The sequence below is a fragment of the Protomyctophum bolini genome (assembly GCF_963924005.1).
Source record: "Protomyctophum bolini genome assembly, chromosome: 15".
Lineage (NCBI taxonomy): Eukaryota > Metazoa > Chordata > Actinopteri > Myctophiformes > Myctophidae > Protomyctophum > Protomyctophum bolini.
The window spans coordinates 33,024,589-33,051,877 of NC_137876.1; the positions used below are offsets into that span (position 1 = coordinate 33,024,589).

A 27,289-nucleotide genomic window follows, 5' to 3' on the forward strand; every position below is an offset into this window, starting at 1 on the left:
AACAATATGAATATTCACAAAAAAACAATTATAGATACACTGGCAGATTAAAATAATAATAATATAATAATAATAATTAAAATAAACAACGCTGTAAAATTGATTGTCATTTCAAGATGAAAAGCGCTGAAAACATTACAGGCATCAACACAGAAACAAAATGGAGAAGGGGATGTTTAAAAATAAAAAATAAAAGTGACAAACGGGGCATTTCACAGAACGCAAGCCGAATGAACGGCACATAGAATGATAGGAACCCGTTTGGTGTGCATCATGCTTTCATAGTGAGCTTTTGGCAGCCATGTGGGTGGAAGGCATCCGACCAGAAGGCCTACAGCCATGTGGGTGGAAGGGATCCGACCAGAAGGCCACAGCCATGTGGGTGGAAGGGATCCGACCAGAAGGCCTATAGGCCCGGCTGTGTCTGAAGTGATCCTTCACATGGAGAGAAACTGTGACAACAGCCTGTCTTTATAAGTCTCCCCACCAGGTTTCTGCAGTTATGTATTCGTTTCAAGATTGCACTGCTCCTGTCGCCAATTGCACCCTATTCACAATAACGATCATATGTCAAAATGAGTGCAAATGAATGCATACTGTGGCTCATCATGAGAAAGGTAGGTGGGTGGGGTACTGTCTAACAATTCCCAATGTTGGCTGAGCAGGATGAGGCTCAAAAAGTGCAGAGAGCGGGGTTGCAGACTGTGTTGGGTATGTGAAGTCTGGATGGCGGCGCAGTGGCGTTGCTTTGACATCATAGAGCCATGTGTGTATACGCAGTAACTCTTGAAAGCTTTTCAAGCACGGTAAAGAGAGAAAGGGAGCTTCTGGGAAGCACACACAACGTACCTACACAGTACACACAGACACACACCTACACCCAGGCTCAACAGCACAGGTCTGTGAACGGTTCAAGCTGGGCGAATCCCATTGTGCCATTAAAAAAAAAAGACACAATGCTGTCCACGAGAGACTCTCTCAACCCCTCCGTGAGTACTTCTTCCATGTCCCTGCAGAGACAAATGGAGTGTGGGCTGCTGCTCACCCAGCTTTAGCCTTGGATATGCAGCAGAGGGATCCTCCTCTGAAGGAGATCATAGATGCAGGGCTGCTGGCCCGTTTTGGAGAGTTCCCGGATATGGATGACCAGCTCCTCTTGCAGTTCACAGCAGCTACGCATCCGGCGCAGTTGACTCAGTCCAAGTTGAGTCTCTCAGGCACATAATCCCCATCACGCACCCTTTTTCTCCCGAACGGGAAGGGACGTCTTACATCTCAGTGCCAGTCCACGTCGTCCTCCTCGTCCTCCGACGAGTCGTCGCTGGAGCTTTCACCCCTGGCAACCTGCCGTGTCCCGTTCTGCTGCCGTGCGGCCAACGCGGCCTCCGCTGCAGTAGCGGCGGCTTGGGCCACCGCCCGCTCCTCGGCCTCCTTCTGCCGCAGCGCTGCTGCTTTCTTCTCTTGCTCGGCGTGGCTCTTCATGTGGGCACTGCGGCTCTTCACTTTCAGGAAGATTCTGCATGGAGTGCAGAGTAGGGAAGGGGAGAGGGGGGTTAAAGGTCAGAGCGGGCCTGCTAGTCATTTAGCGGTTGGCTAGCTTTGGGCACCATGGTGGGAAATTAAGTATTGGAGGAATTAACTTCCTGGGAGGGTAGAAGGGACAGGGCGCCAGAATTGTTGTCATTGGATACTTTTATCTAAGAAGTAATGACATCTGCTCCGACCAAATAACAGAGTAAGTCTCTTGCTTTGGAATCTTGTGATATATTTAATTAAAATGTGTACAGGTGCCTGGTGGTTCAGCCAGTTGGTGCACAGACTACAATACAGTATATGCTCCTAGTGCGCATGAGGACCTGGGTTCGAATCCAGCCTCTCCTCTCTCTCTCTCTGACCATGGTTTCCTGTCTTTCTACATTTAATAAATAATTGAATAATTATTTATTAATAATAATTGAATAATTGAATTTTGAGGCATAAAATGCCTCAAAATAAATGAATAAGAATTGTGAACACACCAGAACACAAGTACCAGTACATCAAGATAAGAAGGCGTGTTCAGATCATGTACACAGTCGCTGGGCAGAGTTGCATTGGCAGGGGGCACAGCGTGCCATATCTGCTGCTCTGTGTTTCAGTTGCTAGGAGACGGCTGGCAATAACAGGCCTGCGTTGCCATGGGAGATCTGGCTAGTTAATCAGAGCAAGTCAGGCAGGTATTATTGTGTCCTGCTCAAACACACACACATACACACCAAGAGACACTTGGCACTATTTACTGACACCTTGTCCAATCGCTGGAAGAGTGTCACTAGTAATACCCGGGTGCCTGCTCGGGCTGGGGGATATGACCTCAACTCAATATCACAATTATATTCAACTTTACGAGTAATGTGCAATACAAAAAAGCAGTTCTACAAGCTCAAAGAGCGGGTTTTTCTATTTTTGCACGCCACCATTGTATATGAAAGTATAGAGCACCAAAGTCTGACATCACTGCCGCTAGGGGGTGCTCTCTCCCTGGGCCACAGCGTTATTTTTTGGTATTGGAATTTTCCATAAGGGAATCTTAGATTGCGTCAAGTAATAACTGTGTTCCAGAAATAAACAAATCACTGCGGCCATTTTACTCATATTGATGAGACATCAACTGACGGTGAAAAGATACTAATTTATCTAAAGAGTAACTGACGTTATCAAATGGAACTGAATATCATAGACGTCACAGTCACATATCTGACTAAATCGCCACGGTGGTTTGTTTCTTTTTGGAACAACACAGGATTTGCCTATGCTATATACCCTACTATAACCCTGCACTTTATATTTATTTCCCTGCACGGTGTTGTCTTATGTCTGTTTATTTGTGAAAAAATAATTGAATGCACTCATCTTATGTCAAAGCAAATTCCTATGTGTGTATACACAAATGGCAGATAAAGGTATCTGAATCTGAATCTCATCCCTTCTGTCTCTAATTATGAGATTTTACTAAGGGAAAATTATACCAAACTAGGGCTGCAACTAGCGATTATTTTCTTATTGCTTCTTTGAATTCATTTGAAATCTTTTGAATACCACCTGCCAAACACTGGTAGATATCAGTCATGGTTGGTGACTTGTCAACTCTACAAGACATTATCCTGATTGCTGAGGTTGCTTGCTATTGTACCACATGTACTCGTTCATAAATTGTGGATAAAGTCACTCAAGAGTTTTAGAATCCCACAGCTGGTATGATCAGTGGATTCAAAGTCAGTTGCATTGCACGCAATCCCAGCAATTAGCCACACTTAATGTGTCCTATTGCATTAGGAAGGTTAGTTTTGCATAAGTAAGCAGAGTCCCCTAAGCAACAGGACGACAGTGAGATGTTGTGTTTATTCAGATCCCCATTAGCCAGGACCCAGCTGACACACAACGACTTTTTTGAGCAGCAGAGCACTTTGTAAATCATGTCCAGAGCTCTTCACATGCACTGTCAGCAAGACGCTTGTGGTTGTGTCAATCCAACTCTTTGAATAGGAAAGTGATGAGCAGCGATACTCTCCAAAAGTGCGCTTCACAAATGCATGCTGGGAAGAGGACATCTAGCTTGTCTTTACCATAGAAATGCATGGCAGGAAGGTGCGCTTTCTGTGGACACAGACCTTAAAACCATAAGACAATAGCATGCATGGCTATGTTCACAATGTATAATGGCATGCAATTGCAATGGCAATGCACAGTAAAATCCTCAGCGTTGATTTGTAGAGTGTACAAATGTAATGTAGTTCAAATGGATTAATGGACAAAGAAGTTTACTGTGCACTCACTGCAACTATAAACTATAACTCTGTTGCTTAAATGATGATTGCTGACTCAGTGCTCAAATGCACTGTTGCATGAGTGCTGCCTCAAAGCTCAAATGCACTGTTGCATGCTTGCTGACTGTGCTCAAATGCACTGTTGCATGCTTGCTGACTCGGTGCTCAAATGCACTGTTGCATGCTTGCTGACTCGGTGCTCAAATGCACTGTTGCATGCTTGCTGACTGTGCTCAAATGCACTGTTGCATGCTTGCTGACTCGGTGCTCAAATGCACTGTTGCATGCTTGCTGACTGTGCTCAAATGCACTGTTGCATGCTTGCTGACTGTGCTCAAATGCACTGTTGCATGCTTGCTGACTGTGCTCAAATGCACTGTTGCATGCTTGCTGACTCGGTGTTCAAATGCACTGTTGCATGCTTGCTGACTGTGCTCAAATGCACTGTTGCATGCTTGCTGACTGTGCTCAAATGCACTGTTGCATGCTTGCTGACTCGGTGTTCAAATGCACTGTTGCATGCTTGCATCCTGTGATTGAATGCTGAATGTATGCATAGTATATCTGCATATTTTCATCTTATGTTACCAAGTCTGCATCGATATTTTTAGACAAATTCCTATACAGCTATAGATAGGGAGGACATTCAATATCACTGATTTATTTAATCCTCCCTAATGCACAAATTAAGTGCATTAGGTATTATGTAAGCAAGTTATGCAATGCAAATTTCTGGTGCTGTGTCGTAATGGGATTATCATACAATTTGGAAGCAAATAAACATTTACTGATTTCTTGAACATTGCAGCTTTTCTTGTTTCACACATAATTTATTTGTTTAAATACCATTAATTTAAGGAGAGCGACTCATGTTTTGTGTAACTTAATTATATTAAGTAGAACTAGTGACATTGAAATCCATGTTATCTTAACTCAGTGAGTTACAACAACAGAGCTGAATTTTGCTTGGCGTGTGATTCAAACACTGACCTGCCACATTTCTTGCAGGGGAACTCTCCCTCTTGGTTGGCAGGGGCTTTACTGGCCGCAGGAGGGCCGGGCTTGCGTGGTTTGGGTGTGGAGCTGGGAGGTGGTTTGGGTATGGAGCTGGGAGGTGGTTTGGGTATGGAGCTGGGAGGTGGTTTGGGTATGGAGCTGGGAGGCGGGGGTTGAAGAGGTTGGATGACCCGGGAAAGAAGCTGCTCCCTCCCTACATCCTCTTGGCCTTTCCGAACCAGCAATGCTACAGCCTGCACACACACATTGAGTGAAACTAAATTTAAATTGTATCGTGTATAACACATGAGTGTCAATCATACCAGTCGTCACAAATAAATACAGTCACATCATGTAAAGGTGTTGCAATATGAAATTTTTTGATAATGCAAGTGCTTACAAGTGCAAGAGCAAGTGATTGACATACACGCTGGGTGCAAATCACAATGAGCTGAAATGGGGCACAGCTGACGAGCCAAATCAACTAAGAACCTGAGCACTTTTGTCAACAGCTTATTATGGACGCTAATCGAGTTCAAGCGCAATCTAAAAATCACACCTGTGTGAACCAAGTGGTGCAATTCCCTCCCCCGCCCCCCCCCTCTCTCTCTCTCTCTCTCTCTCTCTCTCTCATTAGAGACACAGCACTACCCCTCTCTCTGTTTCTGGCGCCCCCTTCTGGTATAAATAAGTAACTACTCAGGCTCATGGACACAGGTACACACACACACACGTGTGTACACGGACAAAGCTGGATGTAGAAGTGGTTGCACCACTTAAAAATCACACCTGTGTGAACCAAGTGGTGCAATTCCCTCCCCCGCCCCCCCCCTCTCTCTCTCTCTCTCTCTCTCTCTCTCTCATTAGAGACACAGCACTACCCCTCTCTCTGTTTCTGGCGCCCCCTTCTGGTATAAATAAGTAACTACTCAGGCTCATGGACACAGGTACACACACACACACGTGTGTACACGGACAAAGCTGGATGTAGAAGTGGTTGCACCACTTAATAAAAAATGGGATAAAGGTTTCTTGCCGGGTCATTGTTTGCCCAGACATGTTGAGGTTACACAATCCAGTCCAGGAACGGCAGCCAAAACAACTAATAATAACGACCAGTAGAGGGCAGCAAACCTATGACCTCTCTTAACTGTGACATTCTTGTTGAGTCAGACTGGGTTCAGCATGGCAGAGCATAGCAGGCTGAAAGCAGGCTAGTTTTGATTAGAAGTACATGGATGGGCTTGTTCCAAAATGAGTTCAAAACAGTGGGTTGCGCACATCCAGTTCGTTGCTGGTGTTGGACAAAGAGTGATAGTTCAAAAGAATAAAAGTCTACACAACAAGAAAAAATTACATGATGTTTCATCATGTAATTCTTTCTGTGTTTTTAAGTAAACATTTGAGGAGCAATGCTGTTGTGCAGACTTTTGTTCTTTTGTTCCTAAATGAAGCATCCATCATCCATGTGAAAAAAGGCATATACCAGTATGAAAGCATAGACAGGATCAGATTAAAACTATGGTACTTATTAAAACATAAGGGGATTCCGTAAAGAGATGGCACTCCCCTTAGTGGAGTGAATGATGAATGTAAGGAATATACAGCATTATGCTGAAGATCTACCCACACACACAAGTTTAAATGTCCCTTGCAATAAGCATCCTGTTGAATGCAACGTTAACGTGTGTCTTAATAGATAGATATATAGATATTTTGTTAGCATTCTCTGCTGTCGTGCAGAAACCAGAAAATGTTCAAATTATTCAGGAAATGAAAAAGAAGAAAAACATGTTTTTAGAACACAATACTGCCCCATCAACTTGTCACAGTGACTGTATACATAATAATTTGCACAAAACCCAAAATCCATACACAAAGTGTGGTCAATAGCAACTGATTTAAAAGAAAGGGAAAAAAAGTTGAAAAATGGAGATACCGGTAGCTGGTTTCTGGCCGACAGCGACGATGTATAGAAAGAATCATTCATATTCATTCCACATGCATGGCGTGTGAGTGCCCTCCCATGCATGGCGTGTGAGTGCCCTCCCATGCATGGCGTGTGAGTGCCCTCCCATGCATGGCGTGTGAGTGCCCTCCCATGCATGGCGTGTGAGTGCCCTCCCATGCATTGGCGTGTGAGTGCCCTCCTCCCACTCACATTCTCAGTGGCCTGCAGGTTCTGTGTCACTCTGTTGGGACCGACTTCCGGCTTCCTGTCAGCTGACCCCTCCCACTTCCTGCTGTCCTCCTGCTGTAATCTCTGAGAACCCTGTTGGGCCAAAAGAAGCACAAATCTTATTATTATAAAGGCAACCAACAGATTCATCTCTGTGATTAATCATGTGCCTGTGCTAATTTTAGTTACTGGTAGTGGTAACTTAATACTTCCTACGGTTAATATGAGGATCAAAGCAATATTTAAAATACTTTTTTGTCAACATGTGCATTCCATAAATTCCATAGGGCACACCACATAATAGACAAATGACACCGTCAATGTGTGACAGGAGTTGTCCCTGTTGAGTTGATTTCTCAAATAAATAAAATATTTAACATAATGGGCTGTATTTTGCATGTCTTAAGCATTGAATTTCTTATTACTTAACTTAAGACCTGGAGGCGTGATCAATGCCATTTGGCTATTCTGAGTGGCCGAAGAGCATTGACCACGCCTCCAGGTCTTAAGTTAAGTAATAAGACCTGGTACTTAAGACATGCAAAATACTGCCCAATGTGTGCTTCCCCTCTAGGCCAGAACGTGGCGCCAGTGCCAGAGAAATCTGCTCTATAAGCTTACAAGACAGGTAGGTTACTTCCGCCCGATCGGGAAGTGATAGCCGCCCATATTTGAGTTGCTGTGTGGTGGATTCACTTTCTTAGCGGGATCAAAGTTTAGACTTTTATAAGGTCTCAAATATCGCAGCTTGTCTCATTTTGAGGAGAAAAAGGACTATTAAGCGTGCACACGGCCGCGTGCACGGTTTTTGCGGCTTCTATGGAACCCAAATGACTGAAATCAGTCGTGGCGACTGAGAAGTGAATGTGATTGGTTGTTGCCTGACCTTGTGGTCCAGGTCCTCTTCAGTGGTCCTGGTCTCTGGGACCTCGGCCTCTCCGTACTGCAACGTTCCGCTACGACCGATCTTCACATGCTTCTTATAGGTGTAGTAAAACTCCACACACTGAGACACCGTCTTAGTGCTCACCTGTGAACACAAACACTTATTACTATTGAGTTCGTCATTATGTAAATTGTTTATATAATTACACAGACACAAATGCCAGGGAATGGAGTTTAAGTAGTGTTATTATTTTTTACATCATGTTCCAAAGGAAGGTTTACTGAACATATATACAATATGTTATACCAGTAAGACGCCCTGAGGGTGAGAAGCGACCTCGCCCTTTAGGGCAAGGTCGCTTCTTGCATGCACGCATCTGCCCATCTGGCAGACTTTGGCATGGAGAGTCAGATCAACATATGGAATTAATTCTGTACTGGCCATTTAAGGAGCATGTCTTGAGAGTACAGGGTTTGATACGGTCAGATCAACATATGGAATGTCAGAACAGGTCAGCTCCATATATGGAGATCTAAGGGTGGCAGCGGGGGCAGTGGCTTGAGTGTACAGTGTTTGATGATGGCACAGGTAGGGCCAAACCTTAATTTTCGGGGCAGTTGAATGGACAGGTATCAGTCAAAAGGGAGACATCGAAGAGGAAGGATGGGTGGGGAGGGATCAACACATGGAATGTCAGAACAGGTCAGCTCCATATATGGAGATCTAAGTGATGATCCAGTCTTCTCCATGTATGGCTATACAGGGTTTGATGAGGTCAGTGTAATGATCTTCATATAATGGAGACGGCCATATATGGAGCGTCGACCATATATGGTGGCGTGACGTGTCACGAGGCGCAACAGGCGGACGGACATATACGTGGTGGCGTGAGCTGACGGACAGGTTTTCATAGCAATAAGCAACATGGCAGTGATGATATAATGTATACATTACACACATACTGTACATTCACATCTGGGAGCGGAACAGCTTATAGGCCACCAGAGCTAGTCAAAGACAAAGATTTTGTTGTTTTGTTTTTTAGATCAAAGTTCCTTCAAGGACTTGAATAATGGCTAGAGGCCTTTAATCCATTGACTTGTTTAATAAACAGGATGAAGCCTTTAAACACGTTTTCACATTCTATTACAGAGTATGATGGCGTGTGAAAATACCCAACAGTCTCCCATCAGAAAACCCATTAGGTTGACCACTCTAAGCAAGCTGCTACCCCTGTGTAAACCTGCTAATGTGTTTATAATCTACAGGGTGGGGAATTTGCACTAATCACCAGCTAAATTCTAGCAAGTGAGTCTATTGTACCAGAGAATTTAGCAGGAAGCAAACACTACTTCCCATCGCATTTTAGTTGGTCTTTCCATCTAGGTTTCCAACTTCAGTTCCCAAACAAGATATCTTGAAAACGTCTGACATGTTTATCTTTGTAGGTTGGAAAGCATACAGCCCAATTCCCAAGTTCTGGGATGAACTGGACATTGACATTGGTTGACACAATTTAACCTTCTTGTACTGCATCCATCTATCTTTTATCAGCCATTTGTCCTTGGAGAAACAAACAAATACAGGCTAAACAACATGTCAGCTGCCAGTCAGCTTTACTACTACCATCTGTTAATATTTCCTCTGGTCTGGGACACATACCAATTTCTGCACCATGAAGAAATCTTTCTTGTAGGTTGTGATGCCTTTGTTGAAGTGGCGTCTCTCAGCTGGGGTCCAGCTGTCTGATCCTGAGGAGCAGAGAGACACACACAGGAGAGAGAAACGGCATTAGTTAGGCATTAGAAAAACGTGACCGGTCCAAGTGTGTGTCAGAGCGTGTGCAGACCCCGATTACCCCCCACTCTCACATAAACACACACAGAGTCCACATGCACATGGCTGGATAAACAAAGGCTCCCCTGTTTTCTGCTTGGGATTAACCACATGCTGGAAACGCACCCCTCCCTCTCTTTGTCTCCCTCGCTCTCCATTTCCTCCCATCTATCCCTCATCGTGGTGACCCTGACAATCCTCCAGTCACCGCCCCATGTCCCCTCCGTTCCTCATCATCACACCAAAGCCTACTGTCCTCCCTGCCCACACACAAGCTGTCTCCTACCACCCCAGCTGTACTCTCGCTGCTGCAGTTGCTTTTGTACAGATACAGGGTAACAGAAGGGGGGGTGGGGGCTGCACAATATCCAGCAAGGTTGCAATGTAGGAGGGCAGCACACAAACTAGATAACATAACAGAACACACCCACCCACGATTAAATAATAACACCACACAAGATGAAGTAATAACACCCACGCATGCACGCATGGACACACACACACACACACACACACACACACACACACACACACTTGCAGAGACATGTATGAAGTGATACAGGGATCAGCCTTGGGTGAAACAGTATTTGCAAAGAAATATTTCTGTTTGTTTTAACATGTTTGCTGTACCAGATGGGTGGGGTCTACTGCTTAGATAGAACATAACCAGTGCCTTCAAGTTTAGAAAGTATTTGAAAGTAAACTCAATCTCGGACGCTATTCGACGTCACTCAACACCACACTCTGCTGTTCCATGCAGCTTTTAACGCTTTGAAGTAGTTACATATATAGTACACAAACAATATATTGTTGCTGTCAGGAAGGTCCATATTTCGTCTGTTTATATATTTTTTTAATAAATGAATGCAATATTTTATACTATGACAATTATGTTGCGTAAAGTCAGTGTTGTGTAAAAAGTACCAAGAATTGCTGATCTACAACGAATCACATCGCAATTATTATTAATTATTATTTTGCTTTGAAAGTAATTATAAATTATAAATATTTAGCCAATGAAAAGTATTAACAAGCGCTTCGTGTGACTAAATAAATAATAACTACATTGTATCCATCTGAACACAGGGTTCATTTTTTTCCATTTCTGAAAATCCAACGGTTTTGGACATTCACGTTTTCCATCCAACAGCAACAATACAGTATATAGGCTACTGTACTTACACAAGCATAGTATTTCATTAGTAGTGACCAATACAGTGGGTGCTTGCTTACCTGAGTAGTGGTATTCTGATAAGTGATGAGGCTTTGGGAATATGGGGTCCTTCAGCATTAGGAGAGACAGGGCAGCCTGAAAAAGCAAACCAATGCATAATGTCAGTTTTCATCACGTTGAAACTGTACAGAGACTGCACACAAAATACACTGCAATAACTCCCATTGTGTGCCTTATGAGTCTTTATGTAATGGGTAGTTGCAACCAAGTCATCTGATTGGACTAACAGGCACTCCAGCCCTAGTTTATGAGCTTGTAAAGCACCACTCTGAAATGCTGTCAAACGGACGCTGAACAAAGCGACTGGTAACTAGGAAATTAAGTTTCATGTTAGCACTGTGAACACCCTGTATGTATGTATGCACGTGCGCACACACACACACACACACACACACACACACACACACACACCCACTGCCCTCTTGGGAACCGTTGTGATAAGGGAAAACTTTAACATTCTCATTAAAGCTATTTTGTCTTAGTTGACTGTGTGTGGATGCTGAAAGAAAAACAGTGAGGCTCTCGACTGCAGAAGAGTGGGAGCTTTGACAGACCCCCCCCCCCCCCACACACACACACACACACACACACACACACACATCACCCCTACCTCACAAACCCCCACACAGTTTCCTTGACAACTCTGGACCAGTTGCTGGTTGCTAAGGCCTGCAACCAACAACCACTTCTACAAAAAAAGTGCTCTTGTCCGGGGGCTCGTATACATTAGAGATTTAATAACAGAAGTATGATCTAGGAAGTATCGGTGATTAGGTTATATGAAGCACATATGAATGAACTTGCTTCTAAGGTATTGTGTTTTGGTTTGACTTTCACCAGTCTGAGCACCTACTGCAAAGCCTATAAGTGAGGATGGCGATAGGTGTAAGAGAAGAGATAACAAGCTAGTTACAAACAACTACCCCTCACCCCCACCCCCCCACCTCACCCCAAACACCATTGTAAGGCTTTGTGCCATTAAAGGAACTTGACGTCTCCCATCCAGCAGTAAAACACAACTTGTTTTTTATTCAGTTACAGTATGCTACACCAGCGAGTACTCTTAATTGTTTAGTATTGGCTTGATGATACTGTGGTCAAGAACAAGACTTTGTAGAGCTCTGCCATTTAGCTACAGATTAAACTTTACCCCTCTTGGATCTAACGTTACCCCATCTGGCTGACAGCATGTCTTATTATTCATTTCTATCAGTGGAGTAATATTTGTGTTGATAAGGCATATTTTACTGGAACACGGCAGATTGTGTACATACATACCGGTACATACATACACACACACACACACACACACACACACACACACACACACACACACACACACACACACACACACACACACACACACACACACACACACACACACACACACACACACACACACACACACACACACACACACACACACACACACACACACACACACACACACACACACACACACACACACACAAAATTGGGAAATTTGTGAAAGAAATGTCTTTATGTATATTTATAATAGCCATGTTTCTGTCTGATTACTGAACAGCACACAGCACACACTGAACTTTTGTCTAAATCCTAGTCATAAATATTCATAGGAAGCGCTGTAGACTAAGCAGAATTATATCACATAGACCTTGCACACAGAAATGCGTGCAATTTTGTTTATATACATTCCTTGCTAATCCTATTAGTTTCCCTGATATATATTTTTTCTAAGTAAATGTTTATTAACCAGATAGTGACCAGATGAAAGAAAGAAAGAACGAAAGAAAGAAAGAAAGAAAGAACGAAAGATCACCTGAAGCAAGACCTGGCAAAGAAATGGGAGCAGTAGTCACAAAAAAGAAGCAAAACAACAAATCATAGCTTGACATTGCTCGCATCTCCCCACCCGCTCTCTTTACAGACTGAAATCTTGCCCCTTGCCAACTTGGTTGAAACGAGCCTGTGTGGATACAAACCCTGCCCTTTACTCGGCAGTGTTCAGACAGAGAGGGAGCTTTCTTGTGTGTGCTAGGGACAGCGTTGAGAATATCGGATAACAAAACAAGTCAAACCGTCCGGGAAAACATGGCTACCAGTGAAAACCCAATAGCCCCCGTGTACCACAACTGTCTGGACTGTGCAGCTGGTGTGCACTTCTTAACCACTTAAATCTCAAACCAAATATGTTGCTGTTCGGGGTCCAACAGGGCTCTATACTAGGTGCCCTCTACTCAAAATCCCTTCACTGAAAGTTTCCCATCTCAACGCATGTCTGAGTTGCAAGACTCAAGGCGAGAGCTTGTAAACCTGGTACTTTTGCAAAATGTTCACCCATTTTCAATGAATATTTGACTATTATGACATACCCAGAGATCCAGAATTGGGATGCTAGGGTTCAAGTGGTGGTTAAGTGCTGCCACTATCCATTCCACTTCACCGCTGGACCATTCGGTCATCTCAGTCTGCCACAGAGTTTCACTGAAACTCTAGCTACAACTCATGTCCTTTGTATAAAAAGGCTCACAGATGAGGCCTGTATAAGGTGCATTGTGCTAATCTCCTTTTGATAAAAAAAAAGAAAAAAGCTCCCAGTGAATTCTATCAACTGTGAATTCACTGGATTGCAAGCTTTTGGGTCATCATGCGCTACATCAACATACAGTACATTTGTTTTACAAAACTGCCAAAGTCCAACAGAAACAACATAAATTCATGTCATCTAGGGTAGATACAGTACTTACAGTAAGGTATGTTACAGTAAGGTATGTTAGTGAAACAGTAGAAAACCATTAAACTTTGCACACTCACTGTTATATGGATCACTGCCATGTTGTACTGAAATGCTGCCATGCTTTGTCTCAATTAATGGTGGAAAAATAGTGTGCTGGTTTTAAGAACGTATTATTCCCTCATAATTGTACCAGCTGAATTACCATTTACAGTACCTAGGGAAATTTCAGCAGCGGAAGGATCGTGCTATTGACAGCGATCAAATGTGCAGATATTTCCACTGATTCACAGAACATGCCTCCTGTAAGAAACCTTAGCAGATGTTTTAAAGATCAGTGAAACTACACAAATGTCTGCAACTCTGCATGATCACTGTGTTCAGTGCTGTTCAAATTAAAACAATAGGATTTTGTCATGCCCATCATAAATGCACACGATAATATCAAGACATTTTATATCAAGATATTTGCATATATTTGGTCAATAGACTATATCAGTCAGTTCGGGAATTTCCCATAATGCTTACCATGATATCACCGCTGCACTCGTACAGACAATGAAGCGCTAACTCCTGGTTTGTCCCGCCGCCACTCACTGCACTGGAGCAGGCCAGGTGCATAAGGTCCTCCACTGAGAGAGAGGAGCGGGGAGAGAGAGAGAGAGAGAGAGAGCGAGAGAGAGAGAGAGAAGCATGACTACAGAAGAACATCACAAAGCACTTATAGATGTGATGAATAGTGCAGCATTGTCCTGAGTGGATGTTCTGGGCTGCTATATACAATCAACACACGTGACATGCATCACTGCAAAATGAAATGGAGTTGGAGACACCCCTCAATGGCCTTAGACGTCTTCCAGACACAAATCAGAACAAACAATCTAAGCAAAAAAGGAAATGTTTTGTTTTGAGATTATTTTTTATGGCATATCTGCTTTATTCGATAATATAGTTGAGAGAGAGACAGGAAAGAGAAGAGAAGGGAAGCATAGGATTATTTACCCTTCTGCCGGAAGTCTGGTTTTTCCTCAAGATCGTGTAGTGGAGCCCAGACCAGTTCAGCCTTGTGCTGGTCCAGGTGGACATCCGATCGCTGCCTCTGATCTGGAATCTCTGCCTGGTACCGAGGCCCAATGTTGATCCGCCTGGGGGACATGACATGACATCATGACATCAATGAGCGACAGACAGTGTGGAAGTTTCAGCTGAAAGTGAAATTGTGACTCACTAATGTAAGACTCTATATTTCGGTTTGAGATTGCACACACAGTATTTCATGGCAATCTTGTTAAGGGCAAAATGTTTATTTAAAAAACAAGAATCCACTTTCTGAATTAAGGTACTTTCAGACGGGCATGGATCAACGAGGGGTCTGCTCATGAGGGGCGCGTTAATCGCTGCCCATCTGAAAGTACCTAGAAATAGTGAAATGGGAATGTAGAATAATAAGCTAAAGCCAAGTGCCTTTTTGGTTATGCAGAAATTAAGGTCTGCGGTTAATGTACTAGTAAGTCAACGATATTTTATCGTATGCTTTCGTATTTAGTTCTAAGACATAAATGTCAACTGAGAAATCTTTATCGATAAAACAATTCCCTACGAACTCAAAAGTTGACTCTGTGATTCTGCAATCACAAGTCATTCAAAAGCAGACAATTCAGAGCTAAAATGGAAACTGGAAATGGAAAATAAGCTGTAATCATGTTGCATCATGTTGGCAGACTATTCCTATCCAAGGATGTTACTTTCCTCCCACCCTCCCTTGCCCCTCTCAGGCCTCATAGCCTGCAGTATTTCCAGCTGAGTATATGTGTATTCTGGCAGACTACCCCCAGGGTGAGTGGGTGGGCTGGGGTAAGCTAAGCCTCTATGGCTGGGTGCATGTATGGGAGCAGCAGCAGCAGGCTGGGCAGAAAGGCTGATTTATGGGGCGCTGGCTGCTTCTTGTCCCCGCCTGACTGTTCAACAGCTGGTACCAGTCAGTGAACGGCTCCCACAATGCATCCTGGTTTCTCCCAGTCCCTTTCCCCACCCTAGCACACTGATTTTGCTGGTAGAAAAGACACAGATAAATGTACTCTATCTGGGTCAAATCCAATGGGATCCAACTCTGTTCCTTTCAAGCCCACGGGAATCAGCACACACTCTTCTGCCATCCCAACTTTCCAAACAAAATAATGTCCATGCTATCATTGGGAGCAGACACACAGACAGTTGTGGCACTAGCTAGTTTTGAGGCTGAGTCAGCTTTTAGGCTTTCATTCAGTAGTTAATAACGGGGGCCTGTTCTGACAAGAGGCACTTTATTATCTGTGTCTATGGCTATAGCTAGATGCCTGACAGGGAAGGAGATACCAGTGGCAACAGTGGTAGATTGCAAGCTTCTTTGGCAGGGCGGGTTATGGTTTTTCAGAAGTCACCATTATTCATTCCGGGACTCCTTTCAAGACTTTTCAAGTCTTGATCCCAGTGTGTACAGTTTGAGAAACCGCTTGCAGAGCTGCTGTTGATGATTCATAGCAATGCTACTGCAAGTTTCACTATTTCACAATTCGTTTCACCGAGGAATGACAGACCAATTCCACAGCTCTGGTCTTTTGTAAACAGGAGGGTAATGTGGATATGCACTTGCAGACTTGCAGAGTACTCACGGCTCTATGCTGACTGGAGTGGCCTCGCCCATGGCTGATAGGATAGGAGGTGTGATGTCGCAGCTGTCTAAAGGAGCAGAAAAATGTAATATCCACTCAATATCATCAAACCATATTTCTTGTAAACAGTGGTAATAGATGTCTATTACAGGTACAAGACTTGTCACCTTTGAGAGGGAGTACACCATTCAGTTACCGTTCCATTTTCACGTTACAGTCAAATATTCTGACTTTTCACTTGTAACACTAAGCTAATCATTAGATTGCTACTCCAGAAAATAATGAACATTTATATTCCTGACTAGATAATAGATATACACTGATATTCATGGGCAGGAGGAAATAATTGTTTCCTGTGATTGTTAAATTATGATTCAACTTGTCTTCCAGAGGCTAGATGTCTGAGAAGAACCAGCAAGTGAACAATGCAATCTAGATCCAGGAAGACTGGAGGGCTTTTTTTAGACTCACTGGAGCGTAGCAGGCTGCGTGTGGCTGACTTGGGAGTGACGGGCGGAGGCAGACCCTGGCTGCTGGCAGCAGCAGAAGACAGGAAGGTGGAGAAGTAGAGACCGGAGCCCTCGCGGACAGGGCTGAGGATGGGCGGCGGCGTGTAAGGGGGCATGGTGAGGGGGTTGTCGGCCAGGCGGACTGGGGAGCGCAGGTGGCTCTGGTAAGGAGTCATGGTGGAGTAGACAGACGGGGCGATGAAGGTGCCGGGTTTAGGGGGCGGGATGAAGAGAGGCTCGGGTCGTGGTCGGCGCTTGGACTTCTTGCCGTCGTCTTCTTTCTCGCCCTCTGTCCCGCCATTCTGGGGAGAGGTCCAGTGATGTCAGGGTTATGTTTTGGACATTCATTATAAATGTATTTCAGGCTGTTTTTGTTTACATGACAGTGTAGACAGGAAGCGGACTACAATGTTAAATGTAAAGAAAAGACACTGATGCAGTATAGGTAGTGTGGGCACACGCACACGCACACACACTCCCTGGATTATTTATCCAGGGAAATCCTTGAGAGAGCAAGATATCTGTGCAGTGCAGTACATACAGTAATGTACCAGTACCATATAGTCCACTCTATCCTGTAGTATGGATAAGCCCTGTTAATCTTCCTGATCTGGGACAGGGCACCCAGTTCACTAAATCTACCTCAGCTGAAAGAGAGTAGGGGACAAAGGGTGGGGGGCTGAAATGGGGGCAGACGGATTCAGGAACATACTGGGGTGGGGTGCCGTCGATCGGGAGAGGGAAGCTAAGCAAAAAATAAAAACAAAAAAGGAAGGATGGATGCAGATTGTGGCAAAGATTATAGAAGAATAAAGTGTCACACAACAAAATGTACTTTCACTTCCATTTTAAACAGAAATGTACTGAAGGCAAAATCCCACTACTTCCCCCTATAGTCTCACTGCCACCAGAAAGGCCATGACATTTAAAGTAAAAAATGTAACACTGGACTCACCTGGCCTGAGCTCTCTAACAAGTTGTTTCTGTGCGATCGTCGCCGGGTGACGATGACAGAGGGCTTATGGTCGGCTCTGCCCAGGTCCTGGAAGTCCTGGGGTCTCGGGGGCCAGCCGGTCGAGTCCAGAGCTGCCCCATCCTCCCCGTTTGGGGATGAGGGGTCGGGTCTCCGCACTGGTACAGACACAGGGATGACAAGAGGCAGGAGGCTGTCATCTCTCGGCCTCTTGACATTCAGACCCTCTGCTTCAGCGGGGCTCCATGGCCTATGTGGTTCCTAAGGAAGATAAAGGAAGGGGATGGGGGGAGGGGGGGTAATCTGTTAGGTTACAGTGTCTGTAGTTTTGTAAACAATACATAGAGTGGAAACCTCTATGATGTTGTGGATGATCTGTGTTTTTAAATTCCACTGATCTATTTCCAAACCAATCTGGATGAGTAAACATCAGCTAAATGTGGGTATGTGTACCCCTAGGGGGTAAGCAGGGATACTACAGGTACATGAGAGGCAGTGGGATTTTAAGTTTAATGGTAAAATATTGATAACCTTTGTGTGAACCTGCTGATCTGTAAACCAAATTACATAACAACTTGACTTAAGCCCTAACCACACCAAAGGGTCGAGACAGTTTTAGCGTTGTCCCTGCGGTGTGATATGAGTCCTGTTGCACGTTGACACGCCTTGACGCGTGTTGTCCCTACTCCCTAGTGATTCAACGCATGGAATTCAATGGCCCAAACCACACCAAAGGGTCACCATGCAACTCCTTGCAACCGTTTGGACCCAAGAAGTTACATGGCGACCCTTTGGTGTGGTTAGGGCTTAACACAACTGTAATTGAATAGGAAGCTATTCTTATGTGCACAGTATTTTAATATAGTGACATCAAAACTGGTTATGCTGCTTATTGTTTCAAGTAAATCTGCTAAGGAGGTACTTAATTTCTTTGTAATGTTATATTCTTCAAAGGTTTTCTTATCAATCATTGACAGTCTCATATGCTAGCTATGAGTTTCACTTGTATTTCATTGCCATTACTATTTTAATATTGATGAGCTAGGCACTTCAGATGATTCTGGATTTGCATTCACATTATAACAACAATTAAAATGAACACAGGCTAAATAAGGGCCCCCCAACCAAGATGACGGTAAAACTACTAGGATATAGAATCAGCAAGCAAATGCGGTATGAATCAGAGAAGTCAATACAACATCATGAGACTGATTTATGCATGCATTATTAATAGGAAGAAACCCTAAATAGAAAATATACTGCTGAAAATGCATTAAGACAAGGGTTTGGGTGGTATATTGCACTCATTATCTGTAAGATTTCCACAACAAGATATGATGACATTAACCAAAATCCAAAATAATTCTGCCAGCTGAAACGCAATACTTTATTGAAAGATAAGCTGCTCTGGATCTCGTCAAAGGGTATGCCTGCAATGGCATTCTTCACATTGCTGCATGCAGTAACCATAATGATTGGGCATGAGTTGCACCGGCATGCGTATGCATTTGAGTAATCATCAACTTTGAAGAAGACTCTGAAGCCATGAAAACCAAGACCACATTGTGTGTCAGATGAGGACTGTTGCACGATGTGGCCATACTGCGCCAACGTATTTAACAGCGGAAGGAGAAGCGTGCATATTTAGGACTGTGGTTGCAAACTTGCGCTGGGTCCCTTGTTCATTATTCCCAATGGAAAACTCCAGCCCCTACACCACGGCTAGGGAGAGAGCAGTATTCTGCTGAGCATTGCAAGCAGAGCAGGCCAGCCCCCCCACCCCTGTATGAAGGGGGAGGGTGCTGCCAGGGTGGAGTTTCACTCTACCGCGGGGGGGATGGGGGGTGTACACTACAGGCATGTAACCGACACAGTCACACAGCCTCTCTCTGTATGTTTCAGTCAACTTGTGGTGGCGAACCCAGGGCATGGCCATGCTGAAGCAACAGCTAGTCTAAAAGCTAACCTAAAACTACAGCCATATGACATTTCAAGCCATTTTGGGGGAAATCATAAAAACGCAGCAGTCTGCAGGGACCGTTACTCAGTATACTGATTGCACTGTGTACAAAGAGAGATAGAGACAGAACCATCTACATAGACAGAGTGGACTGTACCATTCAGCTGTGGTTTGTTGTGTTCACAGAGTGTTGACAGTCTTTTTTACTGAAAAAGCATCATTTTCAAAACAACACAAATCCTGGCAGGCTTTACCTGACACTAGATGTATTAGACCTAGTTTGTTCCCATACCCGTATTTGCTTGGGGAGCTAAGAAATCCCATTGCAATTATACCCTGACTTACCATAATCAAAATGGATTCTTAGCTCTCACAAAGTGGCTCTGAAGCTATAGTAAAGGCATTTAGCTTACAGTGATAGATATACACTAGCGTAAATACTGTATGCTCTGTCACAGACTGTCCTACAACTTAGTTTTTTTTTTATATACGTAGATTTTCAGGTTTATTAACAGTTGAAAGGAATGAAAGCATAAGTAATGATTTAGAAAGAGAAAATAGGACAGGGACAGAGAGACACAGATAGCAGCAATATCCGATATACAGATTTGGACTAGAGTACTAAAGCTAGACTAAACATTCACAACCTTACAAACGCACCATGAGAGTGCCTTAACCCACTGACCCACTGCTGCTGACATCCAGCTTACTCACCTTAACCACATGAGATGGCAGAGACTCCATTTCTGAGGCCTTCTGTGCGAGTGTTTCCAGGTTCACTTCCTGAGAGACCCTGCGCTTCCTGCGTGTGCTTTGGATGACCCCTGTCGGCGCCGCCTGGATCTCCACTGCACCGTTCTGGGAGGAGCCTGGCGGCCCCGGGCCCAACTGATCAGAGGAAGAGATGAGGAAGGGGTTGTCGGACGGTGCCCCACCTTCCTTGGAGAGCCGCCTGGATCTGCGAGGCTGTAGCTGGGGCTGAGACTGAGGCTGGAGAGAAGGTTGCAGGGGCTCACTGGGTTCCTGTGGTTCTGGCGTGATGTCCTGGATGATGGGCTCCTGGACCTTTGGTGGAGCAGGTACAGTAGTCTCCTGGGAGTGTACCACCACGGGAGGCTGTGCGTGTGGGTGAGGGTGTGTGTTTTGTGAGCTGGGGTAATAGTCAAGCACATGAGGGTTTTGTTGTGGCAACTGCTGATGTTGCATTTGCTGCTGCATTTGGTGCTGCTGCTGTTGCTGTTGTATTTGCTGCTGCTCATGGTGTATTTGTTGTTGCTGTTGCATTTGTTGCTGCTGTAGTTGTTGCTGTACATGTCGTTGATGGAGGATCTGCTGTTGCTGCATCTGATGGTGTTGCTGCTGCTGTTGCATTTGCTGCTGCTGGAGAATGTGGTGTTGCTGTTGCCGATGTATTTGCTCTTGCTTCTGTTGCTGCTGCAACTGGTGTGGGGGCTTTGCCTGTGTTGAGTAATTCAGGTTGGGTAAGGTTGTTCTGTTGCCCTGGAAGGTCTGGTAGTAGCCTGCTAGGTGCTGTTTGGGCTGGCCAAAGGCTAACTGAAACGGCTGTAGGACTGAGCTGCCCCCTGGGTTGGACACATTGTGTTGCTGAGCATTGAGTACCCCTGGTTTAAGAGGTTGCTGAAACGCCTGGGATTGCTGCTGCTGCTGCTGCTGCTGTTGCTGCTGCTGCTGTTGCTGCTGCTGCTGCTGGTCCCACTCCAGGTCCCTGGCCTTGGCCACATCTCTGTAGACCTCACCAGCAGGGTTGGCCCCTACTGGCTTGTCTGGAGCCCTGGTAGGTGGTTGTGGCTGCTGCTGTTGTGGCTGCTGCAAGCCAGGGGTCTCGTGCAGCGCCTTTGCAAACGTCCCAGCCTGGGGCCTTGAGTCAGTCACATTAACACCTCCCAGGTAATTAGCAAAGTTCTGTCCCCAGTTAGCCATTGCAGTCCAAGCTACGGCTCTCTGTTGCTGGGGCTGAGGCGGCTGTTGTGGCTGGCCAGGCTCCTGGGGAGCCCATTTCATAGGCACTGTTTGCTGATAGTGACCCCGGCTCTGGTCACCCTTATCCGGGCTGAAGATGACCGAATTGAGATACATGTGAGGGGCCTCTGGGTTGGAGGACACGGTGCTAGCGGCCTCGCTTTGTCCGGGCTCTGAGGCAGGGCCACTCAGACCATAGTATGGGCCATCTGGGTGCTGAGATGTTTCCTTCATCGTTAAGCCTTGGTCGGTGAAAAAAGTGATGCGCTTTCCTGTTCTCTTAGTGCTGGGCTTCTGCTGGGCCGGTACGCTCATGGCCAGCATGAATGAAAATGTGTGCAGGTTTATGGACTGGGGGGGTTACAACTACAAGCAAAGGATATTCCCTGCCCCAACAAGTCCACCAGCTATTATTTATCTATTTATTTATTGAAGCTAATTATTATTTGTATAAGTCCACTATACAATGAAACAGCAAGGAAAAAATGCTTGCGTATACCCCTTAACAGGGTACATACAATAGCATAAAAAAGGTGGTAAGAGCAGTTCTCTGGGTCAAACAAGGTACTCTTCTCTTCCCTCTGCTGTTGTACGTGATCTACTCAGTGGCCGGCTTGAAGGAGTCCATGTGTTCTGCTGATTCATGTACAGCTCCCTGTGAAATGAGAATGGGAGAGGGGGGAGGTCAAGCAGGGTGCACTCAAACTAAAGAGGTCCCCTGCAGGGGGCTTCCATTGTCAGCCCCGCCTCAGCGATGTCAAAACCTGCCGTTTGCCTTTTCAACAATAGACCTCGGCTGAAAGGTACTGGGTGGGAGAATAGAGGAGGGGCGGAGAGATAAGAGGGGGTGGGCGGGCTAAGCTATGTCATTATTAGCTAAACTCACATGACACTGGGATATGGGCCTGCAAACAGTCGATTGTACAGATAGATGATCTAGCTCTTTAGGGACCCGGGTGGGAGTTTGGAGAGATGTCTCAATCGATGGTTCCTGACAATTATGTTGTGGGGTGATATTACGGCACAGTTTATGACAGCCTGGGCGTAGCACTGAAGCTCATACAGAAACACTGACACACATAAATGGACAGACTAAAATAAATCTTGCACTTCTATCCTTGTGAAGACGTTTGAATGGTTTCCATTGACAACGTCAAGCTCCCTAACCAGAACCCTAACATCACTTATACATGTCTACATCTGAGCTTAACCTAAATCTAATTATAAGCTGAAAACTATGTCCCAACACTAAAACATTCCCATGACAAGTGTCCTCACTTACCAATTCCCATTATTTTAAGCTCTGTATATCCTTCTGAGGACATTTTGGTTCTCACAAAGATTATCAGGCTACAAAAGAACACATGGGTGGGTGTGTCAACTCAGGTTCAATATGTGGAGTTAATTGGTAAATGGAGCACTTTCTCCCTGTGCAGTGTGCACTCTAAAAATATTAATTACTATAGCTCACAGAAACCTTCTGCACTTTTCTTGAAGCCCCCCTGTGGTTTTTGTCGACACCAACATAGAAAGAAATGGGTCAAAAGCAGCAAATTACTCTTTACAACAGCCTCTGACTCATCAGTCACAGAAATAAAGGGAAGCCAGTGCCCTTTGAACCATGCATGCATCCTCAAAAGGGAAGGGTAAATGAAAACTGAGCAAGGCTGAGTCATTACAAAAGGAAAATGTAAAAAATGAAAAGTGAGTGCTGAATAGTCTTGTAAGTCAAAGCAGCTTTACATGCCTTGCAAGAACTGGTACTCAGAAAGACATTTGCACTGCCATGGCAACAGATTGCAGAATATAAAAACATAAATTATTGTTAAGAGTTTCAGAAAGATTACGACACAATTGCATTTGCCTAGTGATACGATGCATAGCTTAACTCAATATCTCTTAACATTTGAAACACTGCCTGTGGCAATATTTTGTATCAGATAACATTAGAATGCTTATGTGTGGCATTAGCAATACTTGAAGCTTTCCTGCAAAGGCAAAAATGGGCAAACCTTAACCTTGCCTACTGCAGAATTTTACACAATGCAATTTGTCAGGATGACATGCATAAATATAGGAATCTAAGATATGGGGTACACTGAGGCTACCTCTGACATCTGAAGAAGAGATCAACTTATTGTCACCCTTTACTCTGGTGCCCCACTAATGTAACAAGCGAGCATGCATGCATGCACGTGCACGTGCATGTGCACGTGCACACACACACACACACACACACACACACACACACACACACACACACCTTAAAATAGACAGCTGCAGCTGTTCAGATCCTGCACTGGCTCCGCTGTGGGGCAGCACACAGACTGAAGAACCTGACTGACCAGGGCAACAAAAACGTGGTGATCCAAACTGCTAGACATGTCATGCATGCTTATAACCTGCTATGCATTGTGTATATAGGCCTACTTCGCCATAGTCTGGGGAGCAATTATATCGTTTTTCTAAATGTGTATAATGCTAAATCTCAAAATTGTAATGCACAAGGAATAATTATCTTTCTGCAGAATGCATGCACCAACGAGCTGTGTTGAAACAGTTATTTTAAATGAGGAGCTCGGTGAGCATGCACACTGACTCTATCTGAGGTGAGGGATCATGACGCATCACAGGTACAGTATTACACAAGCATCATGGGTTTAACTCAATAAACAAGACGACGCGTTAAATAGGCGTAAATCCATTACCGTTTCCCAATTTAAACCACCCCATGCCACCCCAAGTCGCGGCGAAAGTGAACATGCAAGAGTCAAGACAGACATGATCTTGTAGTTACTATAGTTAATAGACTACAAGTGTGAATTGGGCTGTCATCATCAGACAAATGGAGAAAGACAGAGAGAGGAAAAACACCTACTATATAGACCTTTCCCGGACCCCCTCCTCTGTTGCCAGCTAACTCAGCGCTATTTACGAGAAGCCCTTTGTTGCAGAAAACGGATTATCCAGTTACTAATGCCACTGCAACCCAGGCAACAATGCGCCTAGAAGCAGTAGCATGAGTCCCGAGTTGAAGTATTGGAATACAATAATGTCATGGACTCACTTATTACTTGTCAACACATCTGTTACGCCACACGTCCAATATAATCCACTCTCCGTGCGGAAAATACCCTTTATTCCTAGTGTATAGTATATATACCAGTGATAATAAGCACATACGTCGATGTGGTCGAACAATAATAAGTGAAGTGCAGAGGGGGTCCGTGGAAGGAAGAGAAGGTAAACAAACTTTGTCAACAAACTGTCGCCAAAATAACCACATGCTTGTCGATCACACTGCACTACAACCAGCAGCAACGATGAGGTTTTCAGCTCGGGTACTTACGGTGTCTGTCATAATAATAGCTGGTGCAAACAGCGTTGTTGGCCGCAGATCACCACCAACTACAGGTCCTCCAAGCAGCCAACTGGGCCGTGCAAGACTGAGCCCCGATGATGACTGCATACATCCCCAAGGTTGACTCATGCAACGCTGACCTCACGACTATTTTTCAAGTCAAGAAGCAGGGGTGGGCTCTGGGTTTGCCGAACACCAGCGAGCTATCCGGTCCAAAACGAGGCGCCGATCTGCAGAATCGCGGAGGCCACTCCGCCTTCGTTGCACATTATTGCACTACGATTGCACGAAAACACTCGCTCGCATTGGCAATGCGGCCTTTTCTCTTCGTAGCGAAACAACACATTTCTCCCCGTCTTGTGATCATCTCTCTCTCTCTCCCTCTCTCTCTAGCCTGTTCGCCACACCCACTTCCATGCCCATATATGGCCTTCCCCTTGCATGCAAACCGCTGTAATTTACGGAGCAAGCTCACTCAGTCCATGCGGGAAATTCCGACACAGTCAGTCAGTGGGGCAGAGAGGACCCCGCATTGTTGGCCCCATGCGTGGTTACGAGTTTCCAAACCGTTGAGAACACAAACACAAGTTTTGTTTTGTCAGCGGGCTAAATATCCAGATACATAGCCCTACAGTAGCCTACACTGATTTCCATTTCCTAAAATGCAGCCCACAGCATTCCAGTTTATATTAAAGAGGAATCACACACATTACATCTATAGGTGTGAAATGACTATTTGCAGCATGTGGTTAAGTGGTTTCGCCTCAATCTGGTTTTGTGTCATGTAATTTATGTTTAATATGAGGCCTACATGTACAGTGTACATAAAATGATCACAACATAATAACAATAAGCCTATACTGCACATTTCCCTCTCTCCCCATCACACACACACACACACACACACACACACACACACACTTATATATATATATATATTTTTTTTTAACTAGTTTAATACGTTTATTTATGCACGCTTACTTACCTACCTTTTCAGACAGCATGGCTATGGCCTATGGGCATGACCAGGCAGGCATATGCCTGACAACATGGTGCTTAAAATGTACATGTCGAGTACACCTGACCTGCCATTATTGTGTCCCTGTCCGTTATCGTTGCATCATTAATCATTATAGAAGCGCGACTATTTTCCTGTCATACCTGTGCCCAGAAATAAATGGCCAATCTTATAGATATCAATTCCGCGCATGCATGGTGGCGGACATATATAACAGTATACTGTAAGATCCAGATACTGTGCATTTGTGCAGGATGGAGACATGGGTGATTTGATATGTAGGCCAATGAAGGCCATATACCCATATTGCACGAGGCTGTCTGTCGCTTGCCAAAAAGAACGGATCTACAAGCTAGGTTAGCTTGTGTGTAGTCGACTCGACACTGAGCTTAACAACTGTTAAATTATAATTGCACATGAACAACATAAGGCATCGATCGAGGCTCGAGCTTTACCATACATATATTAAACCATGCAATTCCAGTACTTACATCATGTAATCCTAATAACGCGATGTCCTCTGCATGATACGACGCACACATGTTGTTGTCTTGTTTCACGCCATTATCCCCATTGTGCTGTAACATTTCCTCTGCTGCCCGCTGCAGCTGTGTGTTATAACGTTAGATGACAGAAGAAACCCCCTGAAACTTTTACCCCCCCCTCCTTTCCTCAGCAAAGCGTCACTCACTTCCCAGTTCCACTTCTTTTAAGAAACGTCCATAAAAATCTAAACTTCACCGGGACCAAAAAAAGCAACGATTAACGAAATAATAATCCTCTATTGTTGTTAGGGAACGATCTGTTACAAAAGCACCCGGTCTGCTCGAGTGCAGTTTGCTGTTGTTGAATCAGTTCATCCGCTGCGCTCTTGATAAACTGGCCGATTATGCATGCGAGCCAGACAGACATAACAACAGTGCCAGAGCGAGGCCGCGTTCCATTTCTTCCCCTGCACAATGCTACCTTTGCGGCCTTGCGCCACCTTAGTCGATAGATGGCAGTCATGGTAAACAGTAGCCCTGAAACATGACTGTCATGATTATCATGACAGTCATTGCGCAACTGCAGACTGCTTTACGCAATCTCTACATAACAGTCCAAACGTGTATATAAACATTCCGATTTCAAATATAAAGTCCTCGCCACATGTGCCACGGGTGTTAGAAATGTGCTGGTACAGC

At 44.6% G+C, this 27,289-nt stretch overlaps 2 protein-coding genes across 4 annotated transcripts in view; one reads left to right on the forward strand and one right to left on the reverse strand.

The window, feature by feature from the left end:
- Window positions 1–27,289, forward strand: part of ptgr2 (prostaglandin reductase 2) — a 174,759-nt gene that overhangs the window by 137,172 nt on the left and 10,298 nt on the right. The gene's annotated exons all lie outside the window — the stretch shown is intronic.
- Window positions 308–26,920, reverse strand: mideasb (mitotic deacetylase associated SANT domain protein b). Of its 3 annotated transcripts, XM_080783228.1 has the most exons (14): window positions 25,076–25,443; window positions 23,990–24,066; window positions 20,461–22,381; window positions 17,769–18,047; window positions 16,776–17,115; window positions 16,305–16,371; window positions 14,656–14,798; window positions 14,182–14,285; window positions 10,937–11,012; window positions 9,530–9,618; window positions 7,868–8,011; window positions 6,964–7,074; window positions 4,797–5,056; window positions 308–1,516 (listed from the first exon to the last, which is right to left on the reverse strand). In XM_080783228.1, the coding sequence occupies exons 3-14, from the start codon at window positions 22,048–22,050 to the stop codon at window positions 1,276–1,278; spliced, it is 3,444 nt and encodes a 1,147-aa protein (XP_080639354.1). In that variant the 5' UTR covers window positions 22,051–22,381; window positions 23,990–24,066; window positions 25,076–25,443; the 3' UTR covers window positions 308–1,275. The 3 variants fall into 3 exon arrangements, with proteins under 3 accessions (XP_080639354.1, XP_080639355.1, XP_080639356.1); XM_080783229.1 differs by lacking the exons at window positions 23,990–24,066; window positions 25,076–25,443 and adding an exon at window positions 26,597–26,920; XM_080783230.1 differs by lacking the exon at window positions 23,990–24,066.